This window comes from Artemia sp. Qi Xiang Cuo, chromosome 20, assembly GCF_049724085.1.
Source record: "Artemia sp. Qi Xiang Cuo chromosome 20, ASM4972408v1, whole genome shotgun sequence".
Classification (NCBI taxonomy): Eukaryota; Metazoa; Arthropoda; class Branchiopoda; order Anostraca; family Artemiidae; genus Artemia; species Artemia sp. Qi Xiang Cuo.
Genome location: NC_142813.1, coordinates 48,195,455 through 48,216,887, shown reverse-complemented (window position 1 = coordinate 48,216,887; position 21,433 = coordinate 48,195,455). Strand labels below are relative to the sequence as shown.

The 21,433-nt window shown below is 34.7% G+C and overlaps 1 protein-coding gene across 1 annotated transcript in view; it reads left to right on the top strand.

The window, feature by feature from the left end:
- The window catches only part of LOC148940303 (ephrin type-A receptor 4-A-like), a 182,052-nt gene that overhangs the window by 90,341 nt on the left and 70,278 nt on the right, over nucleotides 1-21,433 (top strand). The window contains 1 exon segment of the mRNA XM_089106127.1: nucleotides 20,331-20,442. Coding sequence (XP_088962253.1) covers nucleotides 20,331-20,442 — 112 coding nt within the window.

The window sequence follows — 21,433 nt, the reverse complement described above, 5'->3', positions numbered from 1 at the left end:
CTTCGCTTGTGACCACTTTGATGAAATAACCTTGTCAGAATGATGATTCTAGAATGTTGTCCAATCCAATTCTCATTTAATTTTCTTAAAAATTTATTTTACTGAATTTTTTTTCGGAGAATGAGAGTTTAAAGAGAAAATATGAAGTTTCTTTTAATAATTAAATCTGCTTAATAATATTCATTTCTGAATAAATTATAAGTCATTTCTGAGTTTTTATGTATTTTAAATACTACATCTCAAAAAAGGTAACAGAGTTGAAGCTTTTCGGTTCTGGACAATGGTACAGTATGTAGTTTCTTGAAAATAATTATTTCATTAGTGTTCGAAGGAAACAAGGTTAGCTTTTTTCTTCGAGATTCGTTCTTACGATTCTGCTGGAGGCTCAAAACTTGTATTTTCGATTTTGGAAAAATTCGATTTACATCAGTTGCTCTGGCGCTATACAGGGTTCAGTTTTCTGTGACACATAAAATCCATTTTGATAAAGTACATCTCTTGAATCTTAGCTTGAAGGAATCAACAGTTGGCGTTAATGGAATAACCTTTTCAGATAGATGGTTTCAGATTGTTAACTAATCCAGTTCTCGTTTTAAATTTGCAAAAATTTTTTTTCCTTTTATTTTAAATTCTACTTCTCAAAAAGATAATAGTGTCGATTTTGGGCAATGATTGAGTACGTAGTCCCTTGAAAATAATTGTATCATTAGTGTTTGAAGGAAACAAGGTTAGATTCTTTTCCTCGGGATTCGTTCTTAGGATTCTGCTGGAGGCTCAAAAATTCTATTTTCGATGTTGGAGAAATTCGATTTACTTCAGCTGCTCTTTGATGATGGAAGAAGCTCATTTAGCTGAAGATTTTTTGTGCATTGCCTAATGGTTGATATGGTCTACTGCTGATTCAATTTTAGACTTGATTTTTAGGCCGGCCTCAAAGAGAATAATTGAATTAGGTTATCCTTTCTGGCGGAATGTAATAAATGCTTTACTGATGACTATTGGTAAAATATAGGTTTCTCCGCCTGAAATTACCTTTGATTGAAGAAGAACTAGAAAGTGGCTTTTCAACTCTGCTCTAAGTCGTAGATCTCTTAATTTTGGATTATGATTATTTATTCTGTTTTAATCTGTCCTCTATTCCTGTCTAAATTCCAGTATAGAGTTTGTAAAAACAAAACTTCATTTAAAAAAAAATTATAAATGCAGTAATCCAATTAATCCAGTTCTTTTTTTAATTTTCCAAAATTATTTTTTCCTTTTACAGAATGAGATTTAAAGAGAAAATGCGAACTTTCTTTTAATAAGTACACGTACGTACTACTTTTTCTTTCTGAATAAATTATAAGCCATTTCTGAGCTTCGGTTGTTTTGAATTCTGCTTCTCAAAAAGATATTTTTGACAATTTTGCTTTTTGACAAAGATAAGTTTTAGATATATAAACTGGCTATTTTAACAGTCATCATTGCAACTGTTCCAACACAGCTAAAGCTTAAAGCACAAAAATAATTAAAACACAAAGGTAAAGCACAAAAATAATTGAACCCCTCCAACTGAATTTTCGGGTGTCCTCATGGTCTAAATGCTACACAAGAATAATAGAACAAAAACTTGTAGGTTTTATTTTTGTTCTTGTTTTCTACAGCAACACTAACCCCTTCACCATGGCTTTGCAAGAGCCAGGGGCTAAAAAAAGGCTTTTAGGGGAAGAAAGGCCAGGGGCTAGTGCCTTAGAAAACAAGAAGACATTAAGAGAAACACGAGAAACGCCCAAATTTCGATCCCGGTAAAACAAAACTCGTAGTACATACCTCTCCTCCCCCCTTGGAAAATTTCCTGGCGGAGCTCTTACCTTCACCTTCTTTATCTTTCTACCTTAACCCCCCCCCCCCATATCTTTCTCTTCTGTGTCTTTAATACAATCATGTCTATCTGTTGTATTAATGAGACTAAACACGTGATCCTCATTTCCCCGTCAGGGCTCAACAGTAATTTAAAGAATATTGATTTTTAAGCCACGATAGTCTCTCTATTTTGGTGAGGTTGAAAATATCTTTGTCAGGTTACTAGTTTTAATTTTTTTTTTTTTTTTTTTTTTTATATAAGAACCAGAAGCTTTAAAAAAAGAATTTGAAATTTACCAAATTATAATAAAATGTAATAAGTTAAATTATGAAACACTCCACATTGAAAACACCAGCAATTCCTAACCACCATGTCTGTATCCAGGATTTTGTCGGGGGGGGGGGAAGAACTTGTTCAGGGGGTCCCAAAAAATAAAGAAGGGAGAAACTAGTAACCTGACAGTAATTTTTTTTCTTAAGGACCAGAAACTTCAAAAAAGAATTGAAAATTTACCAGATTATAATAAAATGTAATATGTTAAATTATGAAAAACTCCACATTGAAAACGCCAGCAATTCCTTACCCTCACGTCTGTGTCCAGGATTTATACGGGGAAGGGGGAGAACTTTTGTTCAGGGGGTATAAAAAAATGAAGAAGAAGGGGAAAACTAGTAACCTGACGGTAGTTTTAATGGTTTTTTTTTGTTTCATAAGGACCAGAAACTTCAGAAAAGAATTGAAAATTTACCAAATTATAATAAAATGTTATACGTTAAATTATGAAACACTCCACATTGAAAACGCCAGCAATTCCTTACCCTCACGTCTGTTTCTAGGATTTTTTCGGGGAGGGGGGGGAGAAATTTTGTTCAGGGGGTACCAAAAAATGAAGAAGAAGGGGAAAACTAGTAACCTGACGGTAGTTTTTAATATTTTTTTTTGTTTCATAAGGACCAGAAACTTTAAAAAAGAATTGAAAATTTGCTAAATAATAATAAAATACAATAAGGTAAATTAGGAAACACTCCACATTAACACCAGCACTGAAAACACCAGCACTTCCTTACCCTCAGGTCTATATCTAGGATTTCTTTTTCGGGGAGAGGAGGGTGAAAAGAACTTTTGTTCATGGCTTGCACCAAAAGAGTGAAGAAGAAGGGGAAGTGTGCTGGCTCTGGTTTTAATATTGTTTGTGTTATAGGGGCCAAAAATACAAAAAAGAGAAATATGAAAATCAATAAAATTATAATTAAGTATAATAGGGTAAATCATGGAACACTCCACGTTGAAAATACCAGCAGTTTTTAACCCCGACGCCCAGGTCTGTATCCCGGATTTTCATACTAAGGGGGGGGATGTAAAGAACTTTTGTTTAGGGGGTACAAAAAGAATGAAGAAGAAAGGGAAAACTAATGTCCTGACATTGCTTTTACCATTATTTGTTTTATAAAGGCTAAAAAGTCCAAAAAAATTAATACAATTATGGTTAAATGTAAAAGTAGTGTAAATAATGAAATGATCTATGTTGAAAATGCCGATAATCCCTTGTATACCCTTATATAATTAAGAAGATGGGACTTATCTCGCTTGGAACTGCCGAACGGTCTCAAATAAGAGTTTTTTTTACTTGCATTTTTAGGATCAATTTACGAGCCGAATTTCTGGATTTATCTGAAATAAGTGATTTCCAAAAATAATTGTTCGTATAGGATTTTTTGAAACGTAACAACATTTCAAATGACCCACGATTTGACTGAATAACGTGCTATTAGCTTATTTAGGCGGAAACATACATACATTAATATACGCAAAGGAAGGGGACTCTGCACTCCCCCCCCCCATGAATACAACATTTTTCCAGATTTTTTGGCAATTCTTATTCAATTTTTTTTTTTTTTTTTTCTTCCCATCCTATTGACAAAAATCTTGCATATATACTTACCTAAATATAAGTGCTGTAGTTCATATCGGATCCAGGCTTCAAGGAACCTTTTAGAAAAGAATCATCCCCTTCGGAACCAAGGGAAAAGGTTATTCCTTACAAACTTCCTAGAAGGAATGAATTTCTTCACAAGAAGAAAAGATCTGATAACTTCCTCTCTTTTCAAGCATTGCCTTTCTTATTTTTCTTCTTCTTTTGTGTCTAAACCTATTTATGGCTTCCTATTGAAAAAAGATTCATAATAGGCCTACCCTTGTTCAATAATAGTTATTAAGGTTGAGCGAGCTAGAAAAACCAGCGCCATCACAAAAAAAAACACCAAAAATATAAAAAACAGAAGTGTAAAAAGCAGTATTCAAAAATAAGAAAAATGGTAAAAGTAGTATTCAAAAAGAAAAAAAGCGCAAAAATACAAGACAAAAAAGCACCAAATTTATATAAAATGTACCAAAAAAAACAAATATAACAACAAAATAGTGTAAAAATTGGTATTCAAAATATAAAAGCGCAGAAAAGCGGTGTGTAAAACAAAAAAGTGAAAAAATTGTCATTATAGAAAAAGCACAGAAAAAAAACAAATAGGGACAAGAGAGAAAAAAAGGTTACTATCCTATACTTCCGTGCTAAAAAAGTCCGTTTTAATTTAATTGGTTTATTTTGTGATGTATCTTTGTAAGCCAATCAGAAAATTATCTACAATTGTGCTACTCAACTCACGTTATCGATGTCTTGGAAAGCCAGAAAAAGGGTAGCATCAAAAAGAAACAGTATATGTGAAAAATGTCACTGAATTTTTAAAATTTATTATTATTTTTTTTTACTGGATTGAAATTTCATTCAGATGAACCAATCACGTAGATTATAACTTTTCCTTCCTTTTTTGGCTTAAAATTTTATATAGAAACTCAGGGGGACTAATACGGTTTTAAGAAGGCGGGGTTTGGCCTCTGTTTCTGACATACGCTTAAGGGAAATGGTTGGCTTACGAAAATAAATGAAATTCATTTTCAAACTGCTGGTAGTGACAAACTAAGTAAAGAGTGACTTGTTAATAGTAACCGAAAAAAACAAAACAGTTTTGATGACAATTAAGTACGGAATTATACAAAAATAGTTTCTTTTCTTCTTTGTTTGTATAATGAAAAGTGGACATTAAAAGACAAAATTTTCACAGTGAATGAAAAACAGATTTTTCCACAGATCCACAGAAAAATGAAACAACTTACTCAGAAGAATATATATCCACATTAGCTTAAAAATGTTTTGCTGTATCAGTTTATTTAAAAAAACAAAAGTAACAGGGGGGGGGGGAGGGGTCCCGTTCTTCATTGGTGTCAACGCCGTATCCAGGGGGGTTTAGGGAGTTTGAACCCCCCCCCCGAAATGTTTGTCCAACTCGTAAAAACATAACAATAATGAACATAAATAAATTTTCGATGTTTTTTAAGTTTTTTTTGTACCACCCCCCCCCCCCGAAAAAAATCTTTTATAAAATACCCCCCCCAGAAAATAAATACTGGATACGGCCCTGATTGGTGTATATGAATAATTTGCTAAACTATCACAGGTTCTTATGCAAATAACTAATTCTATTGACATGTTTTGTTGATCACTTGACATAGAACATTTTCCCCCAAAATACAACTACTCAATATATATATCCTACATACAATATATAATTAAATAAAGTGTTTATTGTGACAATTGAGTAATCACCGAAAATATGAACTACGGCATATGGGCATTAGAGGGGGTGATAGATCACCTGTCATAGGAACAGTAGGGGGATAATCTGACCCTTACTCAAAACTTCATTAATCAAAATCCTTGGAAGATGGAAAGGAGAGATTTAGCGAAGCTGAATTGTCAATTAGAAATCCGACTGGAAAGCTGGGAATGGACAGTCCACAGAATTGATTGTCTTTCCGGACTTCCCTTCGTCCTCAGCTTTTGTCTAGATAGAAAAACTTTGGCCTGCCCTCTCATTAGGAACTTTTAAGCTAATTAGCCGTTTGTAAACCTGTCATTGATGTGACGGCAGAACATTCTTTGCCTGTTTGACAAAATTACTCCGTCATGCTGCGACGTAAAAAAAGAAAGTTTAATGTCTTTTCCGAATCTGCTGTTTGGTCGGTCCCATTCTATTGTCCTATATTAATGTGTCAATATTATTATGTATTTTCTGAAGACTTAGAAGTAGCTTCATTTCTATTATATGGAGATAACGTTCAAAACGTTCTGGCGTAAATAACGTTCTTGTCAATATTATTGTGCGTTTTTTAAACACTTAGAAGCTGCTTAATTTCTATTATATAGAGATAACAGACTTGTAAAACGTTCTAGCATAAATAACGTTCTAGTCAATATTATTATGTTTTCTAAAGACTTAGAAGCTGAACGCTAGAAACGTTCTAGCGTAAATAACGTTCTAGTCAATATTATTCTGTTTTCTAAAGACTTAGAAGCTGATTAATTTCTATTGCATAGAGGTAATAGACTTGTAAAACGTTCTAGCATAAATAACGTTCTAGTCAATATTATTGTGTTTTCTAAAGACTTAGAAGCTTATTAATTTCCATTACATAGAGATGGCGGTCTTGTAAAACGTTCTGACATGAATAACGTTCTTGTCAATATTATTATGTTTTCGGAAGACTTAGAGGCTGATTAATTTATATTACATAGAGATGGCGTTCTTGTATAACGTTCTGGCATAAATAACGCTCTTGTCAATATTATTATGTGTTTTCTAAAGACATAGAAGTTGCTTAGTTTCTATTATATAGATATAGTGGTCTCATAAAAAGTTCCGGCATGAATAACGTTCTTGTTGATATAATTATGTTTTCGAAAGACTTAGAAGCCGATTAGTTTTATTATATAGATATATCGGACTTGCAAAACGTTCTGGAATAAATACCGTTTTTGTCAATATTAATATGTGTTTTCTAAAGACTTAGAAGCTGCTTAACTTTTATTATATAGAGACAACGTTCTTGCAAAACGTTCTGGCATAAATATCGTTCTTTTCAATGTTATTATGTGTTTTCTAAAGATTTAGAAGCAGACTAATTTCTATTAAATATAGTTAATTTCTATTATATTTGTAAAAATTTTCTCAGATAACTCTTGTAAAACTTGTGATGATATTGTTGACGGTCCTTGCATTCATCGTAAAAAGTAAAAGTTACGTGGCACCACTTACGAAATTATCTATGCCAGTTGGTTAAGTTATGTTACGTTCAGTATAATCTTTTACGCTTAAACAAGTCATTTGACACTAGGCTAAAATACAAAAAATTTTGCGAAAACAATCCTAATTATCATCTAAGATCATCACAATCATTATCAGCTAACTATTCAAAAATTGAAAACGTGAAATGGAGATTCAATCTCTGATCAAGCGTGTAATTCTTTCTAGAAAAAGTTTATTAATTTATTTCAAAATTATCAGTTGCTCATCCAAAAATTACAATTTGTTGCTGCTATATTGAGGGTTCCATTACGATCATAAACTTTTGTAACGAGAAATCTATTGTAGAGTTTGAGTCTACTCAAAACGATAAAAACTGTAAAGAAGACAGAAACAAGGATAAAAACAGCCAGTGAAAAAAACGGACCTCTTACGGTCAAGCGGAGGTCTTAACCGAAATAGTTGCATTGTAATCTGCGTTTTTTTTCACTGGCTGTTTTTGTCCTCGTTTCTCGCTTCTTTACGCTTTTTTTTATCTTTTTTTCTTCTTCCATGATTATACAGTGTGGTCTCAGAAATTATTTGAGTCTACGTGGCACTGCCTACAATATGGACAAAATTTGCTCCGTAAGATTGTGTAACGCATCGTAAAGTCTTAAGTTATGCTAGAGTGCAAGAACTTTTCGTCGTCGCTTGGAACGCATTCTAGTTATCATAAAACATATCAAAGTTTGTCGTTGCTTGAACTAATAACAACTCAGTGCAATAGTCAATCCACCTGGGACTAACTGAGGTGTGTACGTTTCCTCAAGCTGCTCAAAGCTTGAATTTAAAGCTCCAAGTCTGGAGTAAAGATGCCGCAAAATGGTGCTACTGCCAATAGAACCCACAATTTTTGGTTGAGCTCGAGAGTTGTCGAAGGCAAAGTGCTACCACAGTAGAGAGAATATTGCTACGTGCTAAATCACTGGAGGATGGACGGTGGCACAGAAAAAGGACTGGGTACTGGACAAGAACCCAGGATCAAGCACAGGGTTGTGCACATGAGAAAGATAGTGCACAACTCCCTAGTCTACTTGTCCCCCAAAAAGCGGTTGATAAATGCATATTATGCACAGAGTTTTCGACCAGGTTGGAACTATAACAATGTATACGGCTGCAACAGATATTGGACAATTCCTTGGTAAAACTATCATTAGCGTTGCTCTTATTAAGTTTACAATTAGCTGAAGATAAACAGAGGAGTTGTGTTTGTTTTACCACCATACGGTTTCACGTTCTATTTTTGGCGTGTAAAGGACTTTGGTTGGAAGAATAGGGGAAGTTTCTTGATAAAACAGTCTGGGACTAAAATTCTCCTGTTTAAACATAGATGTGATAAGTTTTGTATAATTGACCGAATAGTCGAAAATTTATGTGATTCAATTGTATTTACTAACATCGAAGGATCTATGTGGCTCATGCCAACTATTTTGAAAATATTTGCTTTTATCAACCCCGACAAATTCTTTGGAGTCAGAATACACAAGATCGAGCCATAGCCCCCTGCTAATGAAAAAAAAAATGGATCATGGATCGTCTACTGCGGACTGTAAAAATAAACTGGACCGTCTATAAATTTGACGTAAAGCAATTTACCATCTACCGACACATTAGGACCTGGTTTTAGATACATAGTTTCACTTAAATTATTCCTTAAGTTTCATCTTTAAAATAAAGTGTGGCTTACAGTCCAGTGTTGCCGGAGGCAACGCACTTGGGCGCTTGTCTTCTGCTAGATCAAGTCGGTACTAGCCAGTCACATTGTTTTCCCCCAAAAAATCTTTGTTTCCTGCCAAGTCTGTGCAACTGTAGTGGCAATAATCACCTTGATTAAACTAATTGTACATTAATTGTTTGTTCTGGAACTAGTGTATATTCTAGTGTACACATTACTAGTGTTGGAACTAAGCGATGCTTTTTCTTAAACATTCAGTTCTTTTTTTTCTGCAAGTTCTTACTGTTTTACTTTCTGCTTACTATTTAGTTTCGATTTTAAAATAAAGATAGTTGAAGTTATTTGGCAGTGTTTCTGAATGGGAAGCATATATTCATTACTAGTAGAATAATGACAAATTCTTCTTGGAATTTCATTCTTTATTTTCTCCAAGAGCTTACTATGTTTTGGTTGCATGGTGTATTTGTCTATTGGGCAGTTGAAGAGCTCAGTCAACATATTCACCGTAAACCGTAAACGTGCATCAGGTTGCCAAATGGGTACTGCACCAGCTTTCAGCGCTTTAGGACCTGTTTGTAACGTTAGATGAAGACAGTTAGTCTGCCAAAAAATTCCGAAAGTTTATATCTCAGTGAAAGTAATGATGTCACTAGTATATATTCAGGGCACCAATTGGAAAAGCTGTCGAGGGATTTTCCCCCATTTTATTGCCCAACCATTTGTTATTTTCCATTGGAAAAATCTAAGAATCAAGATTGTTCCCCTCCTAGATTTTGGAAATATATTTTTTTGTATCTTCATAAAAAAAAAACTAAACAATTCCCTATATTTTCGTGAATTGGCGCCCCTTGGTATATCACGTTATGGGCTATACATTACTAACCACTATCCTCCCTAGATTCTGAAAAATTTCCTTTTTGTTTTTCATTGAAAAAGTATAAAAAACAACAATGTTGTCCTAGATTTGGACATGTTTTTTTTTATTGTATCTTCATCTTAAAAACGGCAAAAACTTTAAAGTGTCTTTTATGACTGCCATCTTATGCCAGACATTTGGCAACAGTGTTACGGTCGACCATGAGCATATACCATTAATTTTCACGCATGGGGGGTATATAGAATTTGCATCTTCTACACAAACAGTATTCCCATTTGGCTTTTAATCAGTTGGCTAAAATAGAATACATGAAATCATGGGCACCCATAAGCTGAATTCCAGGGGGGGGGGCAAACTTTGTCTAATTGGCACTTTTAATGCTATATAATAGAAATCTCCGAACAAATATATAAAAATAAGGCAGCATCATTCAGCCAGGGGGGGGGCAGGAGCCCCCCCTGCCCCCCCATATGGGCGCCTGCATGAAATAGTACAAAAATAAGGGTAATGATCCCTTCAAATGTACCTTTTCAAAGTGCAGGGCTCAACCCTCTTTCTCGAATATATCTTTTCGTATCTGTGTAGATTTGAACTGTTGGCCCAAATCAGTAGGGTTATTTCTCGGAGCAGTCAGTGACATTGTTATCAAAACAACTGAAAAAAGGCAAATTATTTGAAAACTGGACAAGTTCGCGCACCCTACCCTCAACACTGAAGTTTCAACTCGATTGCAAATATGCTTGACTGATACGATGGATGCCTGCATTGTCTTTCGATTTAGCTCCGCTGTTTCCCCCGAAGTCAAAATCCGAGGTCCATTTTTCCCCTTCACTCCTTCGTCTACATACAAAATCTGAAGTTCTTTTAATCCCGTCCCCAAAAACTTTGAAAGCTCCAAGAAAGGCTGTAAAATGAATCAATATTCTGTAATTTTTTTTCGGAAAAAATTGTATGAAAACTTGACAAACTTATAACAAATCTCTATCCCCTCCCACAAGTCAAAATTGAGCTTTATTTATCGGGCCCTTATCCCGTTCTCCTCAACATAAATTTTTAAGTTATCTTGCCCCCCCCCCAATACCCAACATGACGTGCTCGTCAAGAATCATGGTTTCTAGAATCAATTGAATCTGCATTAACCATTGGTGTCAAGTTATCCTCGGCCCCCTTATCCAGTTCTCCTAAACATAAAGTTTAAGTTATCTTGGCTCCCTCCCCCCGACATCCAACTTGACATGCTGGTCAAGGATCATGGTTAGAATCAATTGAACCTGCATTGACCATTGGTGTTAAGTTATCCTCGCCCCCTTTATCCCGTTCTCCTAAACATGAAGTTTTAAGTTATCTTGGCAACCCCCCCCACTTTACATGCTCGTCAAGTTTCAGGGTTTCTAGAATCAATTGAATCTGCATTAACCATTGATGTCAAGTTATCCTCGCCCCCTTATCCCTTTCTCCTAAACATGAAGTTTTAAGTTATCTTGGCAACCCCCCCCCCCCCCCCACTTGACATGCTCGTCAAGATTCAAGGTTTCTAGAATCAGTTGAATCTGCATTAACCATTGATGTCAAGTTATCCTCGCCCCCCTTATCCCTTTCTCCTAAACATGACGTTTTAAGTTATCTTGGCTCCCTCCCCCCCCCCCCCACTTGACATGCTCGTCAAGAATCATGGTTTCTAGAATCAATTGAATCTGCATTCTCCATTGGTGTCAGGTTCCTTGCTTCCTTCGCGGGTATCACAGGTGTTGTCAGCTATTATAGGTTACCGGGGTCACTCTTCCATCAAATCTTGAAGTCTCGGGTGAATTCCGCGGCTTTCTTTAACTTTACAAATCCGGATTTCCATTTTGATCTGTTCCATATGGCTAGGAAATGCATCAGATTGCGGGAGCGTATTTTTGAAGTAAAATAATTTTTTTATGGGTTTTCTGCGATGGGCTTGGCCAATAAAAACATTAGGGAATAAAAGAAAAGGATGCTGTTGGCAGGCAGGAACAAAAGCATCAGCATTCGTTGTAGTAGCTCGAAAACCGCCATGACGACCCGGACATCAAATAGGGAGGTAGTGGGGGGTGAGTGCCTCCTAGATTTTTTTGAATTGGCGCTCCTGATGATGATTCATGATATTTAAGTTGTTGAGAGGCCAATAGGACAAAATCTTTACAAAAGTGGTATTCGTTGAGTAGTTTGAATATTATGTACCAATCATCGGACTGAATAATGTCTATGGGTCTGAATAGACAGAGACATATTTTGTGTCGACAGCTGAGCGACATTAAGGATTTTTATTGAGGAGATGGGTCTCAATATAATATCTCGCTATGAACTTTCTCTAATGTCCTAAAGTAATATTAGTGCCTAAGGTCCTAGTCCGTGAGCGTTAGTCCACCTTTTGCGAGCTAGGACGTCTATGTCAGGTACAATGTTGAATACTTGAAATACCACCAATATTGTAATAAAAATAGTTTATCCTCTTTTGACCCACCTTAGGTGTATTCATACCTAGAAATCGTGATTTTCCAAGATTTTTCGGTACTTGTGCATTATATCTCATCCAGCGCTATAGACTGTACAAGGAAATCAGACATGAAACCTGTCAAACGGCTATTTGCAAGAGATAAATGATTGCAAAGCGTGGTTTCTCAATGAGTTTACAATATTTAAACGATTGTTTTTTGGGGTGTACGGGGGAAAAAGGTACTTAGGTTAGGTTACGTATTTAATATATGCTATGCTTTACCCCCCCCCGCTTATGTGCAAATATATAGCCCAAATTTGTTTCTAAACTTATATTTTCATCCTATTTTATTTTATTTCATTAGCATTAACCAAACTTGACTTCTTTCGTGTATAGCGGTGGGTGAGATATAATGCACAAGTACCGATTTTTCTTCCGCTTGTTTCGACATTATAAAGTTTTAAAAGTAGTACTGTGTTTCCGTCAGCGTTGCCACACCGAACATAGAAAATAGTCGAAAACGTCAGAAAGTAATTAGTTATTTTTGACAATTTTTTTCGTTTGTAAAGTGTCAAACCTTAACAATCCTAAAAGACACAAAACCTTCAAAGTAAAGCTTCAACTTCTAATACTGTATTTTGCCAGATGCCAGATTGTGCCACATGTTTTTAGCTTAGTTTTTACTGATTTTATCATCTGCTCTTTTAATGTGGCACTCGCTACTATCAAAACTGCATAACTGCACACGGAGGCCTTTTCCATTTAAAACTGAATTCGCTGATTTTTTCTAATTTTTAAATATGTGCACGGCTGTGTAAATACTTTCTAAGACCACACTGGCTATACATGACGTATGAAGCTAAGAGAGGAAAAGGAAATAATAAATGAAAAGTAAAACCAAAAAAGGGTGAGAAAACGAGGATTTTGTCAGCCAGTGGTAAAATATGAAAACGAAAAACAAGAAAATATTTCGACAAGGACTTCCACCAAGTCGTCCTCAGTGCTAAACAAAGTATAAAAAAAAACAGCAACAAGATTCTAACCTTTGGAGTTTACTGTACAAAATCCGAACATACACTCAAATCTTGTACAGTAAACTCCAAAAGGTTAAATTCTTGTTTTTTCTTTTTCTATTTTGTTTAGCACTGAGGACGACTTGGCGGAGGTCCTTGTCGAAATGTTTGCTTGTTTTTCGTTTTCATATTTTACCACTGGCTGACAAAATCCTCGTTTTCTCACCCTTTTTTGGTTTTATTTATCGTTTATTATTTCCTTTTCCTCTCTTAGCTTCATATGGTTGTGTAAGTTTCCACTTAACCAATTCAAAAAGTCAGATTATATTTTCTATGTCCTTTGTACTTTGAAGGATATTTTTTTTCAGCACGTTGGCAGTGTACGCCAATTATATCCAATTGTAGAATAGATTGCGTACTAATTTACTTAAAATTAATTTGGTTTTAATGTTAAATGATCTCATTTCGTTGTTAGTATGGGTTGAATTGTTTCTATATAACTTTCTCATTTTTTTACTTTCATTTTTAATATAACCCCAATTATTAACAAATAACTTAACATAACCGCATCCCCTCCAAATCCCACGGCATGATATGGAGGAGGGGTAATAACATAAATTCACAAGCTAAAAATAAATCAAGAAAATAATTAAATTGGTAGTGCACAACATCGCTATTTTTTGCCACACTTGGAATCTTGCTACAAGAAAAAAGACAAAAGCTTGTTTTGATCATTAGTTTTCGGGGTCCTTTTAATTTTGTTTCATCCTTAAAATGTGTCATTAAACAAAAGTATACCTTTAGAGAAACTATTGATTTTTCTTAGGAAAGAAAGTCTTTTCTTAAGTTCCTAGACATACTTAAAATATGGCCTCATCTTTGGTGATTTCAGCTTGTTTTGTTATCGCTTTATCGAAAACAGAGGAAAAACAATTTTTTGCTTGTTGATAATTAAAGTTATATTAAACCAGGAAAAATATTACTTGTAAAGAAGTCTATAGAAAAGATTTTGAAGAAGGAGAAGAAGAAAGCAAGAGTTGTAGTTTTGTGTGACTTATCTTCGGCTTTTTTTTGTTATTTTTTTTTATTATTTTTTTTTTACTTAATTATAATGGAAGTTATATTGAACTTGAGAAAATGCTTCTGGTAAATAAGTCTAGAGAAGAGATTTTCGAAGAAGTAATGAAGAATCAAAAAATTTTTTTGGAAGTGTTTTTTTTTATTATTTTTGAAATTATGTTTTTTTTTTTGAAAATATTAGAAACAGAAATGTTCTGCGAATAGAATTTTATTTCCTGGTTTGCATCGCCAAGTAGTTTATGGAAAAAAAGTACTCCCAAAGGTCTATCTACCAACACTAGGGAATCCACATTCTTCTTTTAGTCATAATCTGAACACTTAAATCACAGTTTTCATGGCAAGTTATATTTTTTCAATAATAATATGAAGAAAATCTAAATTATAACTTCCATGGTGAGCTCTATTTAAAGCCGTTTAGATAAATGGGAGTGGCGACCAAGGCCTTATCCAGGGGCGGGGGCGAGGGGGTTTTACCCCCACTGAAATATTTGTAAGACTCGGAAACACGTAACAAAACTCAATATATAAACAAATTTTTGATGGGTTTTTTAAAGTTTTTTGTACACCCCCCCCCCCGAAAAAATCCTGGATACGACTCTAGTTGCGACCCCTGTGTTGTAAAGACTCATGGGATGGTATACTGTTTCACCGCTGCCAAATTCTTAGATTAGCACCCTCATTTTCATTTATTTGTGCCTTGGATTCATTTTTATTTAATTTGGCGAAGGGATGTGCAGGGGAGGGGAATTGATCGGGCCCTCCCGAAATCTTAAAATTTTCACGGATTTCTGGACATTTCTTATTAAAATTGTCAAATGTTTATTTTTTCATCAATTCCCTCCTCCCGTAAAGTTTCTTGTAAACGACCTGCAAGATTTAATCATGGAGGGGGGGGTAAGGTTTCAACAAGACCTTAAAAACGTTATTTTTCAATTGATTTTTTTTAAATTTTATACCTATTGGAGTTTTAAGGGAATTCTTGTCCCCTCTTGCCCGCACCCGTGCCTTTCTACTTCTGATTTCAAACTTGTTTCTGTAAAATGTAATTTTACTGTTAGTGTTGGCGCATATTTCTCTTCTAAAATATTTTGTACAGAAAAAAAATAGTCTATTTATGTGTGACTTAATTTTGAAATGCGAAAAGATTGGAAGATAAATGTTGCTTTAAACCTGTCAAGTGGTTTGGAGGAAACTAATTGGGGAATGGACACATCAATCCTCAAGGTCTGAGATATGAGCGTTCAAGAGAAGTGAAGAAAATAAACTGGGCTCTTTTCATAAGAACTCTTTGAGTAGCATTCGTGGAATTCTTACAATACAAATCACAAACGGAGCAGTGAATTTAAGCACACAAAGTACAAAGGGGTGGCTTGGGGGGGGGGCTTCATAACAAATATATGAAAGATGTATTCGAAACATATAAAACTGAATGTTTTGACAACTAAATCGAAAAGGGCTCATTTTATAAACTGGATGGGAGGTTGGGAGGAAGGGTTTTAAGAATTGTCACTTTTTGTCTCCAATGGAGCTGAAATTCTAATAGAATTTAGCCCCTACCGAGGAAAATATCAATGCACAAAAAAGCCGGAAGACGAGTTTATTGGGGGGGGGATGAGTGGTTTTTTATTGAGTAGGCTTCAGTAGTATCGGATGCCAAATTAAAATGGAACGCGAGTGAGAATCGGCAAAAATAAGCTAAACACGTATATGCTTAAGCCGAATCTCAATTCAGATTTTCCCTCGGATAACTATTTTATGATGTTTGACAATCAAGTCGATAAGGGATCATCTTTGACCCAGACTTGTATTCTAAGGAAATGCAGTAATTAAATATATAAAAAAAATAATTGCTCATAAAACTGATTGTTGAACGGACGTATCAATCCTCAAATTCTGAAATATTAGTGTTCAAAAGAATTAATGAAAGTAAGCGAGAATATTTTCGTAAGAACTCTTTCAGTAGAGTTCTTAGTGTTCTAAGAATTCCTAAAATTCTTATGAGACATTAGAAACACAGTGCTGAATTTGCTCATAAAATTAAATGTTTTTGACGTCTTTTTCAATATAGGTTCGGCTGTCTAGACGTTGTATCTGCTTTTTCAAGTTTTTGTTAAATTCGCGGAATTCAGAGGGAAGTAAAGAGGGTGTGTTCAAAAATATCTGGAATGAAAATTTTTCAATATCTTGAATAAACTTGCTTGAATTTGGTCTGCGCCAGAATCTAAGCCAAATGGCACTAATTGAATTCTATTGTCTGTGCTCTAAACGAACCATCCACGCTACTGAAAATCGCTTGTAGTATGTTCCTCCCCTTTTTTTTATTCCTCTGATTGTTAGAAAAGCGACCACAATATTTGGAAACAGCATAAAATAAGGAATCTAATGATACTGCTTTTATTTGCTATTAAAATGTTTGTTTACATTGTCGTTTTTTCTTTATCGAAATATATACACTTTTTGAAAGTTAATAATAAAAGGGCAATAGCTTTTTTTATTTCTTAAGCCTTTCCAGAATTTACACAAATGATTTAATTATACAAATGACTTTAAAAATAGAGGAGGAGGCAGCTCCTCCTCTATCAAACGAAGGAACATGAGCTGAAAAAATTCAAATGAATTTACTGAATTCATTTAGAATATTTTCTATTATTTCAGTAACCATTTTGCACGGGCTTGTGTTTTCAATATTTTATTTTGCGGTGCAGAGGGAGGGGGGGGGAGGTGAATTGTAAAAAAAAAAACAGCAAAGAAAAGGTGGCTTTCTGTGAAAAATTAAAAATAATACACTTTTTGAAAGTTTGGCTAAACAATGACGAAGACGAGACACTGACTTTCGGTCATACAAAATATAAGAAGTTAACAAGACCCTTTCTGAAGACAGTGAATACAATACAACCTAAGCGAATATTTCGGGGGTATGGCTAATAGGCTTCTTCAACTACATAAATTTCTTTCACTAAAATAAAGGAATAAATAACAATCTTGCTCACATATAAACTCTTCAATAAAATACGAATGAACTAAAAATCACAAAAATATCCCAAAATCATAAAAACACAAAAAAGGACCATAAAAAACACCTTGGTCTCATTAATTCTTAAATGTTTATCCAAAAATCTAGTAAGACTATTTGTTTTGTTTGCGTGGAAAGTGTCAGTAATATTCACTTATCATCAAACAAAAATTTAAGAAGGAAGAAAAAAGACGTTTTAATTTACGATTTAGATGGTGATCAGTCCTGTCGCCTTTTAAAAGGGGTCCTAAATTCAAACTGGATAAAGTTTATATATTGCATTGCCTTTGCCTTTAGTACTGTTTAGTATGCATGAAGAGAAAATTTTCCCAGCCATTGCCCTTTTATGGACTTTTGGGGAGTGTTCCCGCTCACCACTTAGGGAAGAAACTGCGGAATTGGTATTAGTGTGGAATAAATGATTGTTTTGTTGACATAACTCTTTTTTTCAAATGGATCTTAAATAGCAGCTTTCGGAATGAGAATTAAAGAAGGGAAATTAGAGGGGATTATTTCCCCTCCGTTGGAAGTGTTCAGAGTGATTGCTTAGTTTTGAAATTCTTGAAAGAGTTCTGCTACTTAATTTTGTCGAGGAAAGCTTTGTCAAAGGGTGAGGGTTTTAAGAAGCAGAGAGTGCAGGAAAAGGCTTTATTATTAGTCTGTAGAATATAATTAAGGGCGTATACAGGATCTTTGTTCAGAGGGGGGGGGGTAAAAAACTTAAAATAGGCCTTCAAAGTTTGTCTATATGCGTTTTGTTACGTTTCTACAATTCGGACAATTTTTTTTTGGGGGGGGGGTGTGTGAAACCCAGTACCCCTCCTCCTGGATACAGCCTTGAATATATCCACTAATAGGAGTTGAAACCGAAAATTTGCCGTTGCTCTTATTTGCTTACCAATATGAGTTTATCTTGTTATTATGTATATGTTACCGTGAATGTCTGAAATCTGGTTGATGTCGACATTCACCGGTGAATGACCGATATTCCTTTTTCTCTACTTGGATTCAATTAGCTTTCAGCTTTTCAAGTCTTATGCAAGCTTTGATGGTAACAGTTAAAGTTAGGTTGGGTTTAGTTAGGTTAAATTAGGCTATAAATCTCAAAATATGGTTAAATACTTAACCTAACCTGTCACCATCAAACCTTGCAGATAAACTGAAAACGTTGACTGGCAACGCTGACTAAATCGAAGGAGAAAAAATGTATCTCGGACACTCGCCGGTGAATGTCGACATTGCGGTGCTACCATTTCATCTAACCGTCACAAGCACTAAACGTCATTTCGTCGACAAGGAAAATCCGTCAGAACATCGACACGTCAGGAAATAGTCAGTCATAACATCGACACGTCAGGAAATCGACAGTCACAATCGCTACCCGTCAAAACGTCGACAATCATAACATCGACACGTCAGGACAGCGACAAAATCCGTCAGTACATTGACAAAAAAATTGTATAAGTTTATATAATAGTAATAAGTATATAATAGTTTAGAAACAAATTTCGGCTATATATTAGCACATCAGGGGGTGGAGGTAAAGCATAGCATATATCAAATACGTAACCTAACCTAGGTGCCTTTTACCCCCTAAAACTCCAAAAACTAATGTTTTGAAACTTAAATGATATGACGGATTTTGTCGATGTCCTCGTGTCGATGTTCTGACGGATTTTGTCGATGTCCTGACGGTAGTGGTCCTGATGTGTCGATTTCCTGACCTAACCTAACCTGACCCTCGGAATTTTATTGACGCCTTCCCGTCAACATTCACCAATTTCGGACATAAACGGTAACATATGGACGTCTCGGAATACGAATTGTTTTCAGTAAAGCACAAGTGACGCTCCGGCCTTTAGAGGGCTGGGAGGCAGTACCCCTACTCTTATCTAATTTCAACTTGTCTTAGATTTCACTTCATTACTCATTTTATTTTCTGTTCGTTTTGGGTTTCATCAATTCATCCATAGTAGTCTGTGTTGTTTTTGCATTTGCGATTATTCATCTTATTTTTAGTTCGTTTTGGTTTTCGTTTATTTATTAATAATAATTTCGGATCGTTTAATTTTGAGTCATAATATGACTTTATTTCTGCTTATTTTCGGTTTTAGTATGGATCTTTACCTTTTTTGGAAGTTAATTTTTAATATTACAAAAAGAAAGAATATAGGTCTTACTAAAATCTGAAGCTAGAAACTTATGAATAAAGTGTCCTTCAAAAACTGCAAACAACCTTTAAAATTAACGTTTCAGTTTTATTTTGCTAATTAAATTTATAAGTTTAGACGGTTTTGTTATAAAATTGCAAAACAAATCATTTATAGAATCATGTTTGTAATTTAAAAAATAGAATATACGTAATTAAATTAAAGAAATTAGTTAAATAAATAAGTGCTTATTTCTTTTCAAACAAGTCTTTTAAATTTGAGCTCTCCGTGTGATAATTAAAGGCGAATCAGAGGGGATCATTTCCTTTGTCGCTGGAAGTGTTCAGAGTGACTGCTCAATTTTGAACAATTTGCTCAATTTTAGTTCTTCTACTTAATTTTACTGAGGGAAGGGCTTTCCAGAGCTGAGGTTTGTACAATTTGTGCAAGAAGAAACTATATTTGCAATTTGTGCAAGAAGGTACTTGTATGATATACGCCCTACCTAATGCTCTTGTAATATGTTTCTCTGACACTCAATCCTAATGAAATATACCAAAGTAAGATTAAAATATAATTATTTAAAACAAATTTGGGCTATATTTGCACATTAGGGGGGGGGGGGCTGGGGTAAAGTATAGCAGGTTTTTATGCATAATGTGTTGGGTACAATTATTTTGCATATTATGTATTAACAATTGTTTTCTAACTTCACACTGTCCAAATACTTTACCCCCCCCCCATCTCTAATGTGCAAATATATAGCCCAAATTATATATTTTCCATCTATTCTGTTATTTCTCTTTGTCTTTTCTCACGCTAAGCTGAAGAGAAAAAACGTTTCTATAATGCGTCAATGAATGAACAACATTAGGTAGGACGTTTATTATACAAGTACCCGACTATATAATGAGACTGTAAAATTTACCCACCAATAGGGGGTTGAAACCAGAAATTCTTGTTGCTCTTATTTGTAAACATTGATTAGCAGTGTGATTTTGTTGCGTTGTTTTTGAATATATTTTTGTGCTTTCATTTCAGCTTACATGCGGGAAGAAGAGAACATTCAAGTTCGAATTATCGCGGGATCGGTAGTTGCTGGTGTAATCCTTGTAGCTATTATTGCCACCGTAACCGCACTATATATAAGAAGGTAAGTCTCTTTCAATGTTACACTCTGAGAGAGTGAGAGTGAAAGATTTCAGTTCTTTTTTAAAAGAGCTGTGGCTCCAAGGTTCCAAGGCTCCAAATCAAAAATCAATTATCCAGTATAGATTTCCTTGACGGGGTGTTTCGTGGTGTTTCCTTGAAGGGGTGAAGATGTTTAAAGTAGAATAGCTAGGGCGGAGGGTGTTTTCACATTTGAAAGTATTTTGGAAGAATAGGAGATAGGTCTGTGAACTAAGACCATGGTTGCAGCAGTAGCTGCAACCTAGTAAAGAGCGAACCACAGCCCATAGTAACCAAAACGTGTTTTGAAATAAAACTGCCCAAATAGAAAACATTGCCATCTAACACTCAGAAATGGTAACTTTTATTTCAGTTCCTCTTAAAAGTAAAAGTTTATTGCGAAGAGAAATTTACGGTAGTTTTGAAAAAATACGTGAAACCCCTCGAAAATGGCGTCAGATCGAAATTAAAAATGTACCGTTGGAAACAGCAAGATTGAAAACCTTGGATTGGGGATTTACAGTCCCCACATTGAAGCAAGGAAAATAAGTTTTTTGCTTCGGTAGCACTGACGTGTCTCTCTTTTTTTCAGGGTAGTGGGTTACCAGAATCTCATAGAGAGATGTTTAATGGCTCATTTAAATGCTATTTCTCATATCTAATGAGAAATCGTTTAGTTATACCAAATTAAAAAAAAATAAATTAAACGACAAACAAAATGTTTTTTATACTGTATAAAGTGTCCTTAATCGGTTTGCTTTTACTGCACCAAAACTCCTATATTGTTTTGTGTTTTCAGTAAAGCGGTAGTTTTTTATAATCCTACAAACACAGGGAAATATTAATGGTTGGTTTGTTTGTACTAGTTATATTGATATATGTTAGATGAAGTAATAAATTTCGTTCCTTTTAAGTTTCAACTTCGCTCTTTACTTCCCTCGGAAAAACTTAGTTTTAAATTAATTAGAATATTG